This window comes from Podarcis erhardii (assembly GCF_964252035.2).
Source record: "Podarcis erhardii genome assembly, chromosome: 2".
NCBI classification, from domain to species: domain Eukaryota; kingdom Metazoa; phylum Chordata; class Lepidosauria; order Squamata; family Lacertidae; genus Podarcis; species Podarcis erhardii.
The window spans coordinates 63,656,812-63,676,817 of record NC_138498.1 but is presented as its reverse complement, the minus strand read 5'-3'; the positions used below and the strand labels follow the sequence as shown (position 1 = coordinate 63,676,817).

At 43.8% G+C, this 20,006-nt stretch overlaps 1 protein-coding gene across 3 annotated transcripts in view; it reads left to right on the top strand.

The window, feature by feature from the left end:
- The window catches only part of CAMK2A (calcium/calmodulin dependent protein kinase II alpha), a 105,342-nt gene that overhangs the window by 77,699 nt on the left and 7,637 nt on the right, over positions 1–20,006 (top strand). For 2 of the 3 annotated variants that reach the window (XR_014153867.1, XM_081851446.1), the window contains exons 9-16: positions 263–357; positions 1,970–2,092; positions 3,398–3,481; positions 5,929–5,971; positions 10,508–10,548; positions 14,801–14,833; positions 15,896–15,944; positions 19,928–20,003. Coding sequence is in view for 1 of the 3 variants with exons in the window: in XM_081851446.1 (XP_081707572.1) it covers positions 263–357; positions 1,970–2,092; positions 3,398–3,481; positions 5,929–5,971; positions 10,508–10,548; positions 14,801–14,833; positions 15,896–15,944; positions 19,928–20,003 (544 nt within the window). In the remaining 2 variants the exon portion in view is untranslated. The remainder of the gene's footprint in view (positions 1–262; positions 358–1,969; positions 2,093–3,397; positions 3,482–5,928; positions 5,972–10,507; positions 10,549–14,800; positions 14,834–15,895; positions 15,945–19,927; positions 20,004–20,006) is intronic. The other variant, XR_014153868.1, reaches the window with a different exon arrangement.

The window sequence follows — 20,006 nt, the reverse complement described above, 5'->3', positions numbered from 1 at the left end:
GCTCAGTGAGCTGGTCATTTGTTAGTGCCCCCTGTCAGGTAGGTTCTGATGCTAACTGACGACTCAGCCTGAACTATAAAAATGCTCCTACTTACCATTGACAATTCAGACAAGAAGGAGCCTTTTCACATCCTCTTCAGTTTTGAGTCTCACAGACAGTGTAGGCCTGCTGCTCCAGGCTTCTGAGTCACTGAACTAACCCCTTTTCCCACCTGTGTGTGGCTGGAGCTTACATAACGATGCCTGTCCCTGTCTCACACAGGAGTTATTCTGTATATTCTGCTGGTTGGCTATCCTCCTTTCTGGGATGAGGATCAACATCGACTATACCAGCAGATCAAAGCTGGAGCCTATGATGTAAGTGATCCCACCCCCAAATCCCTTCATTGTTTTTTCTTCCTTTCTCACATGCCATCATTTCTTTGAAGAGTTCTCAACTCCCGCTTTGTTTTGTACACACAGAGAGACAGAGCACCAGGTCTGAAAGCTTATTTGAGAACCAGTGGGGTGAAGTAGTTAGTAGGTTGGACTTTGAGACCTGGACTCAAATCCCTACTCACCTGTGATGTTCCCTGAGTGAACTTGGGCCAGTCTCAGTCTCTTGGCCTAACCTACCTCACAAGTTTGTTGTGAGGGGGGAAAAATAGTGAGCTAAGTGGGGATATTTCTTTTTCTTTTTTTAAAGGAAATAATTTGTATCTATTTATTTCATGGGTTTGTATATGACCCTTTAAGCAATTGGTTTACAACAGTAAAAGAAATAAATAAATAAATCAGAAAAGGCCAATTAAAGCACAGGCCCCCCTAATAAATAAAATCAGAGGTTTAAATGGTTAAAACTCAAAGCTTAAAAAGCTTGGGAGAATAAAAAGGTATTTTCCTGTTGTTGAAAAGATAGCCAGGTGAGAGTCTCTGGGGAAAGGATTTCCATAACTAAGTGACAATTAAAATATCCCTTTCTTTGGTTGCAACTTCCCTCACTTCACGAACACCCTTGCTGACCTCAATGTGCAGGCAAGCTTATGTAGGAACAGGTTTTCTTCAGGTACCTGATCCCAAGGCATGCAGGGCTTTTGATAGTGTTGTGAGCTTTGTAGGGGGAGTAGGCTGTATACCAAGCCCTTTCTAATACCTGCCCCCCTCCTAATTCTTGGAATAGTCAGGCTAGCTTCCAGGTGAGGCAATCGCCTGGGTGATGGGCCATTAAGGGAACAAAGAAAGTGGATCTGGGCCAGATGGCAAATGGGGCGACCTAGAATGAACATGCAAATTGCAGCCATGCACCTGGCTCTCCTCCAGCTTTACCCACCAAGTGGATGAACGTAGGAAATAAAAGTTTACAAAGTTCAGTTGTGAAAATCCACACCAAAAAGATACTGGTCAAAGTACTGATAGTGTCTAGCTGCCAACCTCTTCCACCCCACTCTGTGACAGTTAAATGGCAAGGCCTTATGGCTTCCCCTCAGTGCACACCAAGGCCAAATGGGCCATGCAGCGGGGCTGCTCCGTGGATGCTTTTATTTTTTGCTGTGTGTGTTAACAAGCTGGCAAACCTGCAGCTGGATGGCAGTTCAGCAGAGAAAGGGTTTGGCAGAGCATGTTTAGCAGCTGGCCCCCACCCAGTGGTCATTCTGTGCTATGTTTACTGCCTTGCATTGACTGTGATTAGCAAGAAATGCACCCAGGCTTAAGGTTGGCCATGTGAAACTGTTTTTTTGTTTTCTTTTAAGAAAAGCTGCTGGGTGGAAATCAGTGGTAAAAATATTAACAAACTCTTGCAGTATCCTGTGCATGTCAAAGACCATTTCCTACAAAAATGGATGCTTTTATCCCTTCCCTATCTCAAATCCGCATTACTGTATCGTGTGAAAAAGAGAGTGTGCAAATAGGCCAAACTGCATGATGCAAAAAAGGAGGGGGAGCTCCTGATCACATTGTTATGAGTAGTGCTGTCCCTTTGCTCTTGCAGTTTCCTTCTCCCGAGTGGGATACTGTCACCCCTGAAGCAAAAGATCTCATCAATAAAATGTTGACGATCAACCCATCCAAACGTATCACAGCGGCTGAAGCTCTGAAGCACCCATGGATATCAGTAAGTGCAACTGCCCAGATCCTGAGGATTGTCTGGATGAAAAGCAGTTTTTTTTAGAGGGTCTCAGTGGGACAAAATACAGTTATGTATTTTGTAGTTCAGTTATGTAGCACACGCACAGCAGAGTAATCATTTGTTTGCATGCTGATTAATAAGCATTGTATCACATGAGGTACATGCCATAGGTATATGCTTATTATGGGCAAACTGGTTATGTGGCTCCAAAAAAGCACTGAACCATTTGCTGATTGCACTTATTAAGTGTCTGTGTTCATGCAGTCCACTTATAGCAATCAAGATGGGCTCCCAGGAAAAAAACAGCTTCAGAGGAGTGCAAAGCACATAATTTTTAAAATCACTTTTCCTGTTTTCCACCAGACCTAGTCATTCTGATCTATAGAAATAACAGTTTGAGATGCACTTTTACTATTTCCACAGCCCGTATTGTAACTCAGCTGTGCTCTTGAAATAAAACTGTTACAGAGGACTTTGACAAGTTTATTTTTAATAAAAAAACATAATAACTCTAGCTCTCATCCACTCAGAATCAGGGAGCCTATATAGGATGATTTCCCCAAACCCCACTGCTTATCATTAAAGCAATATCCTCGGTTTCTTGGAACATTTTTTACTTGTGTACTTCTGTCTATCAAGTGTTGCTGCCACAACTACATAGATTGCTAAACTATGGGTTTCCTTCCCAAGGGGCTGGAACATTTATATCCAGGTCTTTGCTTTGAATGTCCCTTGTGCTCGAAAAGGACAATAGTCTGAGCCATCAGTGCATAAGAGAATCAAACTGGGGAGGGTTACCTAAGCCACCATCAACCTAATGAACCATCTCCAGAATCTCTGGTGTAGCAAAATAAGGAACAAATGAATAAGCAGGAAAACTAGTTTGCACAAACCATTAAAGTTTTATTTGCTACTGCTTGGAGAATTCAAACATATGCCTAATATATGAGTGCACATTCAAGAGACACAGAGATCAGACTTGTATGTGTAGCCATGAAATAACCATCCTGCACAAAGGTGTAAGAAGCTGAGAGTTATCTAGGCTAACCCACTGCACAAAGGCTGGAGTCTCCAAATACAGGCTCCCCAAAAGATTTTACAGCTCTTACCTGGTTACAGTGGGCAGGGAACAAGTTCTGATTAGGACACATGGGTTCATGCAAACCAAGGAATACCACATGTAAAAGAAGCCAGGTTGCTTTAAAAAAAAAAGGCAGGGTGTGTGGAGGGGGAGACCTCTCTATTTTCTATTCCCTTCCATTTCTGAGCAACTTTCTTTTTACCTTACAGCACCGTTCCACCGTAGCATCTTGCATGCACAGGCAGGAGACTGTGGACTGCTTGAAGAAGTTCAATGCCAGAAGGAAGCTAAAGGTAATCCACGCCTCTTCTCTGACTTGTAGGTGGTCTTCTAGGAAATGGGTGTACATCACCAGACTGTTTTCCATTTCATCTGCCTTCCCGTGTTCATAAATTTTTCCAAAGAATTGACTTTCCAAGAAAGCTGTGAGGCTTCCAAGAAATTGGCTTTCAGAATGGCCACCTTTGTGCTGAGAAAGGAAAGGCCTTCCTAGATATCTTAATTAAGTCTTTGGGTTGTATGCACTGAATGACAAAGGATAAAGTAGAGCAGTGGCTCCCCACTGCCCCCATTGATTGTTGTTGTATAACTAGATGCTAGTGTCTGCAGAAGAGACAACCCATTTCAGGCTGACTCAAGCCTGCAGTGCCTGCAGTGTCACCATTTCTTGGCATGTCAAGGACTCTGCTTTTTGATAAAGTCCACTAAAATAATTCCTGAAAAGTGAACACTGATTAGACTAAACCCCCTTTTTAAAAGATTCTAGGACAAACTGAAGTTTCTTCCTAGGAATCACTGAATCTGAATTCCTTAAGGGCACTTCCATTCATTTCCATGGAACGTCCTTCAAGACAATGAAATTGGGATCAGGGTCCAAATTCACCATTTTCAAATCACTGTCCGCCAGCCCTATGCCCAGGGGGAAAGTTCAGTATCGGCTAAGAAGTTTATTGCCACCAGTGCTATCATCAGCACCTTCCTCCGAGGCCTTGTTGGATATCTCCACATGCTGTTATTCTTCCTTTGAATGCTGTGCAAGTTTCCAGCCTCAGGGCTGGAGGCTAATAAGATTACTGAGCAAGGAAACAGATAATGATTTGTGTTTACTTTTCCTCCAGTAATCTGTTACTGCTTCAATTATGTTAATGTAATCCTATTATACATGTCCTCTTACTAGCTCATGAAATTGATTGGGAAATTGAGAAATGCTCTGTGTGTCCGCACCCACCCACAAAAATGAGGAGAGAGACCAAGAGTATCAAAGAGGCATAGCCCAGTTGACCTTTTTCACTTCCTCTCTTGGAAAGTTATATTTGGATGGAAGTTTTGAGTCCTGTGCAACCAGTGGGAGTAAATGCTAAGTTCCATCATGTAGGGTATATCTGACATGGCGCTTTCTAGTCCCCTAGTGGTACACTTGTTCCACTGGTGAAATGTTTTCCAACTGCAGAACGTTTGTTGTGGAAGAGAAGGCATTAGCAGGTTGCTTGTAACTTTGTTGCACAGGTTGAACAATCTGCTGCACCACAAGTTTTCACTATCTCGGCTGTTGCACAGGATTTAACTGTTGCGCAACATTAAAACTCACCTGCACCTTAGTACAACAAGAGCTCTTGTGCTAGCGGACAGAGAATGTCCGGGTACAGCTCAGCATCTTTATCCAGTGGCAAAGATGTTTTTCTTTGACAAAGTAGAAACAGTTTTATGCACAGTACTGCCCCTTCCTTTTGTGAGGTGTTTTCTTTTCCAGTAAGAAGACAGGCAGTCGTAACTGAGAGATAGTCGGTGTTAAATGCTTGGCAAAGGAGAGCAGGGATCGATAACCAGTTCTTTTATTAACTTGCAGAGAGAATGGCTCTGAAGATGTTACTTCAGTACTGTACCATAGTCTTCCCATCTATAAAATGGATGTGAGGAGACCGATCTGCTCTTTGACATCTATGGGACAATATGCTATGTGAGAACAGATATGTGTAGTAATAGTAGTAGAAATAGTGGTAGCTGTGGTAGATTTTATTATCAGGTGCTAAAATTGAATTGCTTTTTTAAAAACAAACAAACCATGCCGCATATATAGATCTGTCTCTAAATGTCCAGTATTTTTTAATTTCACAATATATCAAGTTTGTGAGTACCATGTAGCATTCTGGGGCTTGGGCACAGCTCTGAACAATAGGAAAGCAGGTTATTCTCGGGCAGGGCAGGGGGCTTCTATCGCTGATGTGTCTAGTAGAGTCTAGCTGCTACTGCAGCTTCTATGGGGAGATGAGATATGGGGAGTTCCCCTCGAGACACAATGGGAATTCCTCATCAGTGACTGCTAGAAACTTGTCAGTTGTCCTGCTCTCATCAGAGCGTGGAGGTTGCTTGTTCATCAGAGGATGAAATCCCATTAACACTGCAAGAAAGGATGCTGAGTCTCTATAAGGTGGTTATAATAAACCCCTGTTGCCATCATTGAGAAACTTGCAGAGTAGTTAAAAATCCCTGAGCCACTATCCAGTGACTTGTTTTCTGCAGACAGTTAGCTATATCTATTAATACCACCTCCGAACTATATTCATCATACCCCTGGAACCACGCCAAAGAGCCATCCCTCTTGGAGCCCCAGCCAGCTCCATTTTCTACTAGATGCCTTTGAGAGGAAGGAGACTAGGGTTGGGGGAAGGGATGGGTCTGATTCTGAACCCAGTGATGTTTCTTGCTTCCCCGTTTTCTTTTTGTCTTTTGTGTATTTCAGGGTGCAATCCTCACTACAATGCTAGCAACCCGGAATTTTTCTGGTAGGTAACCCAACTCTCTCCAGGACAGTATTGACTTGCTGCCTCTTCATATGTTGGATGCCAGTCATATGTGCTTAATATGACCGGCCAGTGTGACAGGTTCCCTAAACCCTGGCTCTCGTTGGAAAAGACTGGGCACAGGGCATCTTCATGCATGGCTCTAAAGCAGGGGTGGGGAACCTTCGATCCTGAAGATGTTGTTGGACAGCAACATCTTCATGACTCCAGTTTCCATCAGCCCCAAACAGCATGGCCCAATGGTCAGGGATGATGGGAGTTGTGGTCCAACAGCAACTGCATCATCAGAGGTTCCCCACCCCTGCTATGATAGCATTTTGGAATTCTTCTGCCATTTCTACCTGCGGCTAAACATTAATGCAGGAAAGAAAGAAAAGTGGAGAAGCATTTTAAATATACACTCTGACCCTTGTTGGTTTGGCATTAATGAAGGTCAACTTGTATGTCCCAGACTTGCTCCATGCATAAATCCATTTGCTGGATTTTACTCAGTAGATAAGGCTGCCTATTGCTTGTCTTGAAATTCTAGCATTTCTGCAGCTTCCCTGCAGGTTTCTACTTTCAGCACTGTACAAGCAGATACAATTTGGAAAGCAAGATACTGGGACTGCAGTGGAATCCTATAAGGATGTTTTGACTTATGCTTAAAAATCCAGGGATGTTGACTTTTGATTTACTAATGAAGACCACATGCTTTGGAGATATCTTGCATTTTAATATGATGTTTGGGTCTTCCTGGTTGCGGTGCAGTCAGGGGAATAGGGCATTGCAAAGTCTGGATGTGGTTGAACTGATACTGTACCCTCATTTTTCATACTGACACACTGCTAATACTCAGGGGGTTTATTACTAGGTAAATCACAGGCAGCCAACCTGCATGTGCCCTCCCTGCTTGTGCCAGCCATGCCAACTGGCATGCAGCACCTGACCACTTACCTACACCACCACATGAGTCCCTGGGGGCTGTAGGCAGGGTTTCTTATCCCTGGCATAAACCAGAACAACTTAAGGTCCCCCCCCAATACACCAAAACCTTTTGGATGTTTGGGTAGGTCTGTTTGCACCATGTTCCTATTCTATAACATTCCCCAGATTTCACCATCCTCTTGGTGTTACATTTTAGGAAAAGAAGCTTGACAAATGAACTTGATAAATGCACCAGCAGCCTGCCTCTAAGTTTGGGCTCCAGCCCTGTTATTGGTTATGCTTGGGAAAGTGGCACAGAATAACTATCTGTGTGTTCCTGTGCATTGCTTCTCAGAAGTAAACGGTGTTTAATGGTGCTTACTCACTTAGAAGAAAGCATGCATAGATCAAGTGCCTTGGTAAAATAATTTAGTTTGCTAGTGGCGGGGAGTACTGATGTATAAACGATCATTTTAAAATTCCCTAAATATTCACGACATGCATTGTCGCTGTCTGCTATGTCAGGAACTTCGTCCAAGATTTGTTTCTGTGCACAGCCTCCTTTCATTTCACTGGGCATCTAGCTCAGCAAGGCTTTCCTTGTCGTGGCAGCCTGGAAAGAAAGCACTTGATGTCTTGTAGACCTATTCCGGGAGTATGACTCAAACGTTTGGTGTCCAGACATAGCTCACATATTACTTATTTCAGGAACTTGTGGCCCTCAGATGTTGCTGGACCTCCTACCATTGGCCATGTTGGCTGCAGTTGATGAAACCTGGGGTCCAACAAGATCTGGAAAATCACAGGCTTCCCACCCCAGACTTATTTCCAAAGGTCTCCAAGCAGCACAGTTTGAACGTGGAAAGAATGTATGTTAGAGATGCTACAGAGGTGACAAGGATTTACTATATAGCTTAATAAGATTCATGCATTCTTCCACTCCACGGGTGGGAGGTATTGAGGTGTGTTTACTACTTAAAAGTGAGCACTTCGTAATTTTGAAAGAGAAAGAAAACTACTTCTTATGCATAGGACCTCACACTCTACAGTTCAGCTTTTTACACACACACACACACACACACACCCCTCCACTAAGCTTCCCCTCTTTCCTTCTCCCCCCTGGTTCCATGCTGTGATAACTACTCAAAGTGAAAAGCTCACAGTTTGGAGGTAATTATACACAACCAGGACTACAATTGATCGCAGTTAGGTGCACTTAAGCTGCAATCCTATACACAGCTATCTGGGGAGGCGGGGAGTAAGTCCTATTGAGACACGTATGGTTGTGCAGTACTGCACAACTTACTTCTTTCAAGAGGCTTAAGTGTGCCCGACTGTGTGCTGGATTGTGGCTTAGTTGTCTACAGCAGAAAGCTGATGTCAGTCCTTAACTCAGGCACTGACTTGTGGCTTTCCCCCCGTCACATTCATAAATAGTTATTAATCGTTTACCCAAAGATCACAAAGAAGTGACAAAGCACAACTAATCATTCCTAAAACGCTTTGTGACACATTGCTGGAAAGGCTGCCGTCAGTGGATAAGTGCAGCTGCCAATCCTCTTCCCTTCACACAACAGAAGATTTGCAGCATCACCTTGATTTGGCAGGATTTTACATTTGCTTTAAATTATGGATGACCCCAAAAAAGGTGGGGGCAAGATTTAATCTTGTACTCTGGAGAGGGAGCTATTGTGTGGACGTGCAGCTCCACCTGAAATATACCGTATGGGAAGAGGGGGGATATTAGGGGAGAAGGATTACAAAATTGTGATTGCCTCTTTGGAACACAGGAACTAGATAGGTTGAAGGTTCCTTACAAGGAAGTGCTTACAAGTGTCTCAAAAGGCCAGTGTTCAGGAAAAGCCCCTTCTGAGCTGTTTTTTAAATTTTAATTTAAGGTAGGCAGAATTTGAAGAGGCTTTTCCAAGAAGCACTTTATGAGGACCTTCCAAGGATGACTTCCATCTGCTGATATTTTTATTGAAACATGGCAAAAACTAGCTCCTTGGAAAATGCAGGGGGACAATTGTTTGTGATTACATTTAATATGTGGCCAAATTATTAGAAGTAGTGTGGCATGTGGCCCCAGAAACTTGTTCAAAAGGGAAATGTGGCCCTCCAGCTGAAAAAGGTTCCTCATTCCTGCTTCATGTAGGAAATAATGTGCCAAATGTATGTACACAATCACAGCTGATAATAATCAAATATTTGGTGTTCCAACATGGAGTACATGCAGTGTGAAACCACAATTGGTTGTGACTTCCTACAGCGTGCACATGTAGTGAAGTACACCTGTGCAAAATACACGTGTGACAAACTGTGCACGGGGCTGCATATTATAAGCTGGAACACTTAGCCACAATGAGCACTTGGACGAAGGGGAAAGGGCTGGGTAGAATTTAAATAAATATATGCTAAACTGTAGGGAAAGATAACATAAGATGCTTAGCTAATGCAGGCTGGTTGCTTATTGAATGGAGTAAACAAGGTCAAATGGGGACATAATTAAATCACTGAAGAAAAATCTAGGAAATTAGGGTTGATTGTCTACCATGACACTCTTAGGAAGTTTGCATTTAAAAAATGAAAAAATGTGGAGGTGGAGGAGAGTTAATCAGCTGAGACTGCTCTAAAAGTGATAAGGGTTCACCACTGAAATTCAAATCAGGGAATTCAAATCTTGATCCTTTATTTAGTTTTCGGTCTTCCATGTTCAGATGTGTGTTCCCCCCGCCCAAAAACAGAGTAGTGATTGCTACTGACGGTAGGGTTATCCGGGTCATCTTTTGCTCAGATGCTGCAGTCAGGCCAAGCGTGCTTATGCCATGCTTCATATCTCTGTGTTTTATGCATTCAGAATCTATTTGAAGGCAACAGAGGGAAGAGGGAGGGATTATGAGTGGGCTGCAGTCCCAGGAGACGAGGCTGGCTCTGGGATAGTCATGGGGGAGGGAGGCATGGGGGAAGATGTCTGCTTTTCATCATTGTCAAAATGTGGGCTGCAGCTGTCAGGATGTCATAATTGTAGCACATGACCCCACCAGCATGGGGGTCTAAAATTAGCGAAAGAGGCAGAGTGTGAGAAAGGCAGGCAGGCAGGCAATTGCACGCTGATCTTATCGTAGTTGAGCCATTAGCGTTCATATCTGAGACCGTGAAACAGGGCAGGCAAGCCCAGGAGATGAGGGTGACGGCACAGGGCAGGACTGAATCCCTGTAAGCCATGTTGAAGGATCCTTGAGCCCTCTCAGGAAGGAAACAAGTGTCAGAGAATGCTCTGTCAGCTCCCTTCTCTCTCTGTCGCTGGCCATTCTGCTGGTTCCTTCAAAGATTTGGGAGTCCGAGAGTACAAGTGGCTGTGGCTTTTCACGGGGAAGGATCCCAGTAATCCAGCTGGTGAGCTTCATAGTTTTCTGAAAGAGACTTCCTCCAGAACTCTGGATCATTGCAAAGCAAGTTCGCTACCAGCAGAGGAGGCGGTGGCATTGAATCTGTGATCTTCGGTTCCTGCGTTCTGCTGCTCTCACACAACTCCCCCCATGTTGCTGGTTCTCAGTGTGCTGACCCTGATACCGTGCCTGTTCCTCTTGACGTGGTACTTTTTCTCCACAGGAGGGAAAAGTGGTGGCAACAAGAAGAACGATGGCGTCAAGGTAAGTCCTGGGCTCATTAAGCCACCAGCTTGCCTGTGCTCAAGAAGGCAGGAATGTTTGGGCTGGTGGACTGTGTGGTCATGGGTCCCTGCGTGGCCCAGGCCCTTTGCGTTAAGGCCTTGCATTAGTGGATCTCTTGCATCATCCTCTTCTCATCATGAAATACATTTCCACACTCTGAAAGCAAAAAAGGAAAAACAAATACCTTTACCTAAGCAAAGTTTGCTGCTTAGAGTAATGGATGCCTTGACTCATGTTCAATTTGCTTGGCTAACTCATATCCTCATAATCTCTTCCCATTCCTGCTTTCTTTTCATAAAGAGGAGGAAAAAAGCTTGCGCCTTTCTCCTACCGTTTTACTGTTACTATGCTACTGTCATTTCGGGGAAATAGAGCCAATCCAAATGTTTGGAGGCCATGGTGAAACAGCCCCACAAGAGGACAGCAACTCACAAGTCCAACTGATTCAGAAATCTGGAGGTTGATGCTCCTCTGGTCCTTGTGTGGGAGTCAATTATCCCACAGTGTGCCTCAGAAATCAGGCAGGCCTTCTTCCTGGCTTGTTATCTTTCTGTGTGAAGGAATATCTTGACAAGGAAGCACTTCCAAACAAATCAACACCTGAGTGAATTTGGAGGTGTTAGGGATCTGCCAAGAGAGCTTTACTGCATCCCCCTGCCCAACAATTTGAATTGGCTCTAGGGCATTTCTTAATACTGTAAAGGGGGCTGTGACAGGTAAGACAAACTGAAAGACACTTAATATGGAAGAGAGGGAGATGGGATTGGGAGTGGGAGCAAGGATGACTCTTTCTTTGATTGGCTCCTGTGGACATCAGTTTAGACTGAGCCTCTGAGCTGTGGCGAGGGGCCCAGCTGCCACCTTTTCTTTTCAGATAGGTCATTATTGTTTTATCTGAGTCTGAGTCTCCCACGGTGGCCTGATGAACTATCTTCTGATCAACTGAAAACATGGAGGAATGAGAAAATATAGATGTTTCTGTCATCAACCCAAAAGGAGGGGAGAAAGGGGTTAAAACTGAAAACAGAACTAGGGACACAAAAAATCCTCCCCAACACACACACACACACCACACTCGCCTCCTCCAGGTTTTTGATTCTACATTGGTCCCTTTGGGTTTGCAGCACTCATGTCATGCCTTGAAACCTGGTTCATTGATTTGGCAGAGATGCAGATTAATGGATGAACAGGTTTGCTCATTCCAGTGACATCACCCATTCCAGCTCTGAAATATTTTTGAGGTTTGAATACTAGCGTTTGAAAGAATGGCTTTGTGCTGATATTATAATGATTTTCTTTTCTGGAAACCAAACTGGAGTATTCTGGACAGGTGCCTGGCGTCTCTTTCCACGGTGCCAAATTGAGACTTGGTGACTATCTGAGGATGTGGCAAAGGTTTCTTCAAAGAATGAAGAAGATTCTGACAACAGTCTTGCTTGGCCAAGAGATACACTTACGCTTGCCCATCTGCCTGTTTCCTATGCTAACAGCCACTCCTGGCACTTTCATCTCACCCCCATTTCCTTGCAGAAATACCCCAGATGGACAGACCTCAATTCCAGCAGTGGAATCCTACTTGGCTTAATTGTCAAATTGGCTTGGCTGCAGATTCTCCTTCCCCCTCACCTTGTTTGGTTTTGATATCCCCCTCTGTAGAAGGAGATGGCTGTTGGCACCACAAATTGTGGGGTTTAGTTCACGATCTCATGGTTAGCTTGCCTTTCTGATGAAACTCTCTGGTTTAACCAGTTCATGCTAACAGAAAGAACCTACCTACTGTGTTTGAAGTAACATGGTAATGGCAACACCTCCCATTGCAGAAAGGATATTACCCCCTGCTTTGGCTACACCTTTTAGTGAAAAAGTAGATATTTATGTGCCACTTCTGCAAACATGCTATCCATGGAGAGTAGAAAGGACGACGGACCCCTTTCACCAATAGTTTATTGAGAGAAGAGGCTTTGCCCCTCATGTAACCAGTGGATACTCAACAAGTTCACTGCCCTGTGTCACATCCTGTTACATTGTTAATTAATGCAATCACTGCCCCATGTCACTTCCTGTTACATCCTAAATTAATAAAGTCACTGCCCTGTGTTGCATCCTTTTATTGTATGTACGTCCTACTTTAATAAGGTCACCACTTTTGTGTTGCGTCATGTTGCGTCAATTGCTTCTACAGTTACCGTCCAGTAAGGTTTCCTAGACAGTTCTTGGTTCTTGGTATGTTCTCAGTGGAGCCACCATGCATCTGAGCCTAGCTACCTCCATTTTATATAGCTTAAGTACCAAATCTAAGAGTTGTAGTAGAGTCTGTTCTCTGTCTTTTTGTTGGCTTTGGAGAAGAAGCTATAGAGGGCTAGCTGAGGATATATGATGAAATAAAGCAGTCAGAATCGCCAAGTGCCCATGGGCTCTTTCTACTGTAGCTCATAGAACACATTTCATCTCACCAGATATATGCAGTTTTGATACCTTTTTAAATAAATAATAGTGAAGAAGGTTAGGATGGAGGCTTCTACACTATGCCTATGGTAAGCCTGTTTAGATGCTGCATTTTCTGGATTTCATCTAGATCCATTTTCCAAGTTTCATCTACAGGACAGAAAGAAGTAGTGTGGAGAAGGCAAGAAGAAGCCAAGAATGGATTTGTGGGGTAGGAAATAGAGAACTTATTCAAGACTCTTTTGAGTGATAATTAGGAATCTGACATGATGTGCCTCTCTTTTGATGTACATTAAAGCACTGTGTTGAGAGAAGCTCATCAAGAATCAAAAGACAAAAGTCTTAAATCTTGAATTATTTGCAGGATTTCTGCTGTGAGCTGTTCAGTACTACTTTGAGGCGTAGAAGGAGCTTCTTAGGTCATGTCTGCAATGCAAATAAACTCACTTCCACCATTTGGCATTGTGTTGATTTACCACCTTTGGTACAATGCTGGGATTATATGAATCAGACTTTCCACTCCTAAAAACTGCAGTCGTAGTCCATGTAAACATTGCAGTTTGCCTGTGGTTTCAGTCATTCTCTCAAGGTTTTATCACACTTTTAAAAGAAATCCCTGGTGAAAGCTATGTGATAGCACATTCCTGCACACTGCTCTGTTTCTTCTCACCCAGATACTTGTTGCTGAACTTGCACAAATCTAGAAAAAGGGCGTCACTTGGCTCAAAGTTTGACCATCATCTACTTCATTTGTATTTTTCATGCCCTAGCAAGCCTCTCCTAGCTCTGATATCGGCATTCACATCCCACCTAAACAACCCCCACTCTGATTTGGTGCAGTGTACAGCATTATAACTGGGCTGCTCCAAACAAACACTGATATTATCTCATAACCATTGCAAATGGCAAGATGCTTGCATCTTAGTGTGGATAGTAAAGACTTTTAAGTGCTTTACTGGTACCCGAATTATCATGCCAAAATGATGTGCAGACGTGACCTTAGAAGAGTTATCACTGAAGACAGGATGAGAAGCAACAAATTTTGATCACAGTGAGAATGCAGATTTAGATTAGTGAATAACAAGACTGTTCAACACTAGTGTAACTGTCTATGAAGGCTTTTAGAGATGCAATAGATGTAAAATGCCCATCCTCATTTGGTGCAGTGGAGGATCTTTTGGATTTCTTCTGGCTTTATTCTTTTAGGATTCAAAGTGAACAATTCCAGTCTTTAATGTCTCCAGCTTCTTGCTGCCACAGGTAGAATGATGCAAAGTCACAGTGGCAAGGAGGGTCGGAAAAGTATAGCATTTCATTTACGGAGGGCTGTATTCAGATATTGTTGTGTCCACAAGTTAAGTTGGTGTGGCAGTTTTAGCTTGATGACTAGTATTTACGGATCTCAAAACATGATTCCTCTTCAGCTTGGAAATCTTTTGTTGGATTGGGTTAGAAAATGGCAGGAGAGATGTTAAGGTGGAGCCCTGCCCTGGGTCAGGATATTAAGGTTCATAGGGATGCAGACATCTGTGGGTCCAAACATAGAATAGTGGACAAGGCTGATGGATTTGTTAATTATGCTGGAAAGTTAGATTGGCATGGTTTGCATTGTGAGAGTTTTGACTTCTCTTTGGCATTAAGCATCAGATTTATTCACAAACTCTTCACCTTTCTAGTAGGATCGGAAAAAGGTGTCCTAGGACCTACTGGATCCCATGTTCTGCTCTCTTCCTTCTTTCTCACTCTGTGTCTCTTCTTGTCCTATCTCTTCTCCTTGTTTTTCCAGAAAAGAAAGTCCAGTTCCAGCGTTCAGTTAATGGTGAGTGTCCTTTGTCTTCCTCAATGCTGATAATGTTGGGCCTCTCAACATGTTCCAGCCCTCCCTGTTTTGGGGAATCACTCTGAGGTGTGGAGAGCAGGGCTGAAAGTAATTCCTTCAGAGCAGCATCCTCCTCTATGGGGATCCTTCTAAACAGGAACGGCTGAAGCAGAAGGATAGTTGAAGCCCAAGAGCACTGAGAACCTAATTCCATTTTCTAGTGAAAGGTTCTCCATGGAACTTCTCCTCTAGCAGATCTGCAAGCTGCACCAGTCCAAGCAGCCATGGAGGAAAGGCCATCTTATATGGCTTTGCTGGAACTGTTCGGTCACAGGAGACCAAATGGCTGGCACGGCCTTGGTCAATCTGCTGTTTAATATTGTTTGCAATATGTCTCTGGTGGGATGAACTGGTGGTTGCAGTCCAGCTACCAGAGTTGTCTTGATGAGAAGCAAATGGTTCCCTTTCTCTGTGTTAATCTGTGTACCAGTTGGCTGTTTATGGAAAGAGGTGTGTGTCAGCCTTTGGCGGTCCATGTGGTTCTTGGCAGCCCTCTCTGTTTGAGTGTACATTTCTTTCTTTACTATGCGGTCAATGTGGTCTCTTTCAGTCCTGCACAATCTCCCTCACTCTCTCATCCTAGCTCCCTCTCTTTGTTAATTTGTACATTCCTCTCCCAACTGTAGTCAACATGGTGTCTTTCACTCCTACACAGCCCTTCTTGCTCCCTGCTAGCTGTAGCTGTAGGAGATGTCAAGCCTCTCACTCCTGATAGTAGTGCAGTGGAATACTAGTGAATTCACTCCTGCAAGATGCTTCACAATCGGACCTCCGGCTCAGTTGTGGTTTCAAAGTCAAGACAAGTATTACAGTCACAAAGCAAAATCTGTGGTTACTGACAAGTGCTTTTATCTGATGCTTACCTGGTTTCTCGTCCCTTTGCAGTGTTTGGTCCTGTTGAGGTAGAACCTGGGTGATGGGTTACCGGTCAGGATTTTTCTGGGGGGGGAAGCCATTTGGGTGCATCTTATTTTGCTTCTGTCCTCTCCGTTCTTTCTCCAGGAATCTTCAGAGAGCACAAACACCACCATTGAGGATGAAGACACCAAAGGTATAGTATAAGACTGTGGCGGAAGAGGTAAAAGGAAACCCTTTTTAGTCAATGACTTCCAGTAAGCATGACTTGTGCGACTATGGACCCCTAGGCAATTCTTGCTGTCAGCCTATATAGGTAGAGCTGTTCAAATACTAAAATGAAATTTGAAGTTTAGGGTTTTATTTTTCATCCATTTTTCAATGAATGAAAACTTCATCCTTACTCTATAGCCCACTGACCAGGATTGGTCAGTAAAATTGTTCAGCTGTCACAAAACTATTCTGTTGTGAATTTGCAATCTAAAACTTATTTTGTGAAGTAAAAGAAAAATCAACTGTGTGCAGAAATTTATCGTGATGCGTCTAAAAGACTCAAATTTCATTATAAGTGGTCCTGTATCAATTTATGTGCAATGCGCAAAATTCTCCTACAGAATAATACCGCTGTTGTGACTACCATTTGTGAATTAGCAAGCCAATTAGACCTTATTTGTACATACCACTGCACCACACCTACTCAGGGATATAGCATTGGAGGGGTGCTGCTGCCAGGGTGATGACCCTGGGCACATTTTTCTGGGGAGCACTGCACATTTGGCTCTTCACACCTCCTGCCAGCCCTGCACCACATGACAAGGCTGGGATCAGATCTGAATGATTTGCCAGGTGAATCATTCAGATCAGATTCCAGCCTCGCAAAGTGGCATAGGGCTAGCAGGGCAGCATGCGAAGGACTCACAGTCATGCACCTTTCAATCCCAGCCTCGCCTTTGCCATTGTCTTTGGCCGTTTGCTATGCATTGCAGAGGCTAATGAGAGTTGAAGTTCAGCAATATCTGGAGACTCAAGTTTGCAAAAGGCTGCCCTAGATACTTAAATCCCTTGCTCTCCCTCGGTTCAGCTTGCAGTGTGTTGTGATTTTTCTAACAACTTGGCAAACACTGACTTTTTCATTCCTCTTCTCCACTGAGTCTCTATGGAAGTAGTTTCACTGTCACCATTTTAAACCAGTCTTTGGGAAGAACCTTGGTGAGGCCTCTTTCTTACTGCCTGACAAGGCCACAGCGTTCCCATAATAGCTTGGGAAATCAGTGTTAATTTGTAAAGTCTCCCCAAATGAAAGGAACTCATCTGCTGTGGACATGGACTTTGGCCTGACATTAAAGTTAATTGAAAATTTGTCTCTCTGGGAATAACTCCCACAGGAAAGGCAGGAGTGTGTGTGTGTGTGGCAAATTAATATGAAATGATAGAAACACTGCTGATGAGGAAAGGCTTCCCTGCGCATTTTATCATTAACCACTTTGTCTCTTTAGTATAGGGAATTAGATCTACCCACAGGACACCCATATTTTAGCCTTATTAATAAGCACATTGGAATGCTCTGGCACAGTCTTTTGGAAGATCCAGTTCCCTGAATGTGTTGCTGGATTTCTAAGAGATTTCAGCCCTCTTGCAGATCCAACAAAAAGCAGAGGTAAGGAAGGAGGACAGATAAGAATCATCCTAAAATTTGTATTGTCTTCAAGGCTTCTTTAAAGTGAAAAGGAGGGTAATGGTGAGGTCTCTGTGTTTGTTTTTGAAAGAAGTTTGTTGTTCCAAACCTTAGAGCATCTATCTTTTGAAGGGCAGTGAAAGAAACCTGAGGAACTTGACTTGGCACATTTTCTCATTCCTTGGGGGAGGGGGGGGAGGCACAAAGAGGCTGTTCATATTTTGTTGTTGCAAGCAACCCACACAGATTCTGACCCAGGGATCCAGGTAAACCTCACAGCCACTACTTCAAGCCTGCCTTTCAGGAATAATAATCCCATATAATCGGGGCACACAGCCTCCCATGACAAGTCATTTGTTCACAAGGGTGTAGGGGCTAACAGCACGTGAGATGCAAGTACCTGTAACGAGTCCCAGCACCATTTTTAAAAAGAAAAGGTTTGTGAGGAAGGCTTTTTTTGTGTGAGGAAGGCTTTGGGCAGAGAAGCCAGTGGCTTGGGATACTGTGTGCTTAATTCTTTCCCTATCTGGCATTTCTCAGCTCATCAAGCTGCCATCCCCACAACAGCTTCCCTATGCAGAGATCAAAATTACATATTTACCAATGTTTTGAACCTTTGGAAACTTAAAGGAAGGAAAAAATTGCCTCCTCACATATCTTGAGCTTTTAAACACAAGCCCGAAGAAGGGAGCACCTTGTAACATGTCATTCATTTACTCATTTTATGCTTGATATCAATTAATACTAATCCTGCAATTAACCCTAATATTACTAATAATAATAACAACAAAACAACAACAACCAGTAGTTTCTAAAGAAATCCTGCTGTTTGGTGTGTTTTCCCTCACAACAGCTTCCATCTGATTTGAAAACATAAGCCACAATCACCGTTAAGTTGAGGTGTTTACATTTGAGACCACCATTGCACATGCTCAGATGACAACTTAACGCATAGGAGTTTGGCAGGGAAACCAAACAGGTAACACACATCAGGTGAAGGCATCCCGGCCCCCTTTCTGGTGTGTACAGTGTGCAACTGCAACTTGAAACACAGCAGGCCAGTAGAAGGGGACAGCCTCGCTGTGCTTTAGGCCACTAAGAGTCTCAGGCCTCTGAATACAACAGGTCCCACTTGGCACCTGTGTGGGTCTCCTGACTGGTGTGTCCAGAGCCATCTCTCCAGTGAAGATGCTGCTACTGGTGTGGGAAGCTCCCACAAACTGGCGAGCCGTGTTTGCATATGTGATTGTCGCACCCCCTGGCCATAGTCTAAGACTGTCCACTGTGCAAAAAGTTGCACGTGCAATAGGAGATACCACCATGGCTATTCTAACAGTGCTGCTCAGAGTGCCAGGAAAGCAGCCTGCCCTGCCAAGGTTTGTTTTTAAATGAAGTGGCAGGCACTCACTCATGGCCAAAAGTGAAAACAAGCTGCTCTTCCGCCAAGAAAGGTGCCGTTTTGTAACAACGCTCTCCTCCGCCTCTTCTCAGTCCTTAGTCTGCACTGATGCCTTTTGTTCTCATTCTATCCCCTCTTACTATCCTTCCCCCTCTGCCAGGGTCTCTTTGCTGCTCCATTTGTTTCCTCTGCCAGTTCCTCTCCCTGCTGGGGTGTAATGTAGCTGAGCAACAAAAGCTTGCCTCCCTAAGCCTGGTGTAATTGCTTGTCTGTGCCTCAGCCACTGTGTTGAAAGAGCTGTGCAGGCTGGCAGGAAAGCACCAGCCATGTCTTTAAATGCCTCTGAAGGCTGCTTGTGTGTCACCTGCCAAGCACCACCACAGCTGAAGTGTTTATGGTAAGGCTTGCCCTGTAGTTGATTCTTGCGAGGCTGGGAACTAATCTGCCACCTTCAGCCTGCATAGCTAAATGGACAGGCGTTGTGGTCCAGCGACATCAGGAGGGCTGCATGGACCTCACCCCTGCTCTAGGCAATCACTAAATACTGAGCTGGCCTTTCCCTCAGACCTTCCACTGTAAGGTAGAAACAGAACCAAAGATTTCTAAATCTTCCTCATTCTGGGGGAGTATCTTTTCCCAGCCGTTTTTATAGCCGTTTCCATCTAGTAAGTCTTTCTTTAAATTCCTCCCCTTCTGCCAGACTATTCAGGGCTGTCTGTACATAATATATATATATATATATAAAATATATATTCTGTATGCAAGCAATTAAGTTTTCTAGTTTTGGTAGTTCTGAGAAGGGTAGAAGCAAAGAAGCCCTGTCCTCAACCTCTGATCTTCTGGGCCGCCTGCTGAGATTGAGATTTTCAAAGGCATTGCCCCAGAGATTTTCAAATACATCTTCACAGCAAGAAGGACTAGAAACTTGAGGTGCTTTTTAAAATGAAAGCAGGCATTTTTTAGAAAGTCGAGTTCTACGTGCACTACCACTTTCTGCGGTTCACAGCACTTTGACATCCACACAGCTCTAACAATGCCCTTTCTCACTGTCTTATTTACATTCAATATTTTCTCTCCCTTCTCCCCCCCCCCCTTAAACCAACAGTACGAAAACAGGAAATCATTAAGGTGACGGAGCAGCTGATTGAAGCAATAAGCAATGGGGACTTTGAGTCCTACACGTG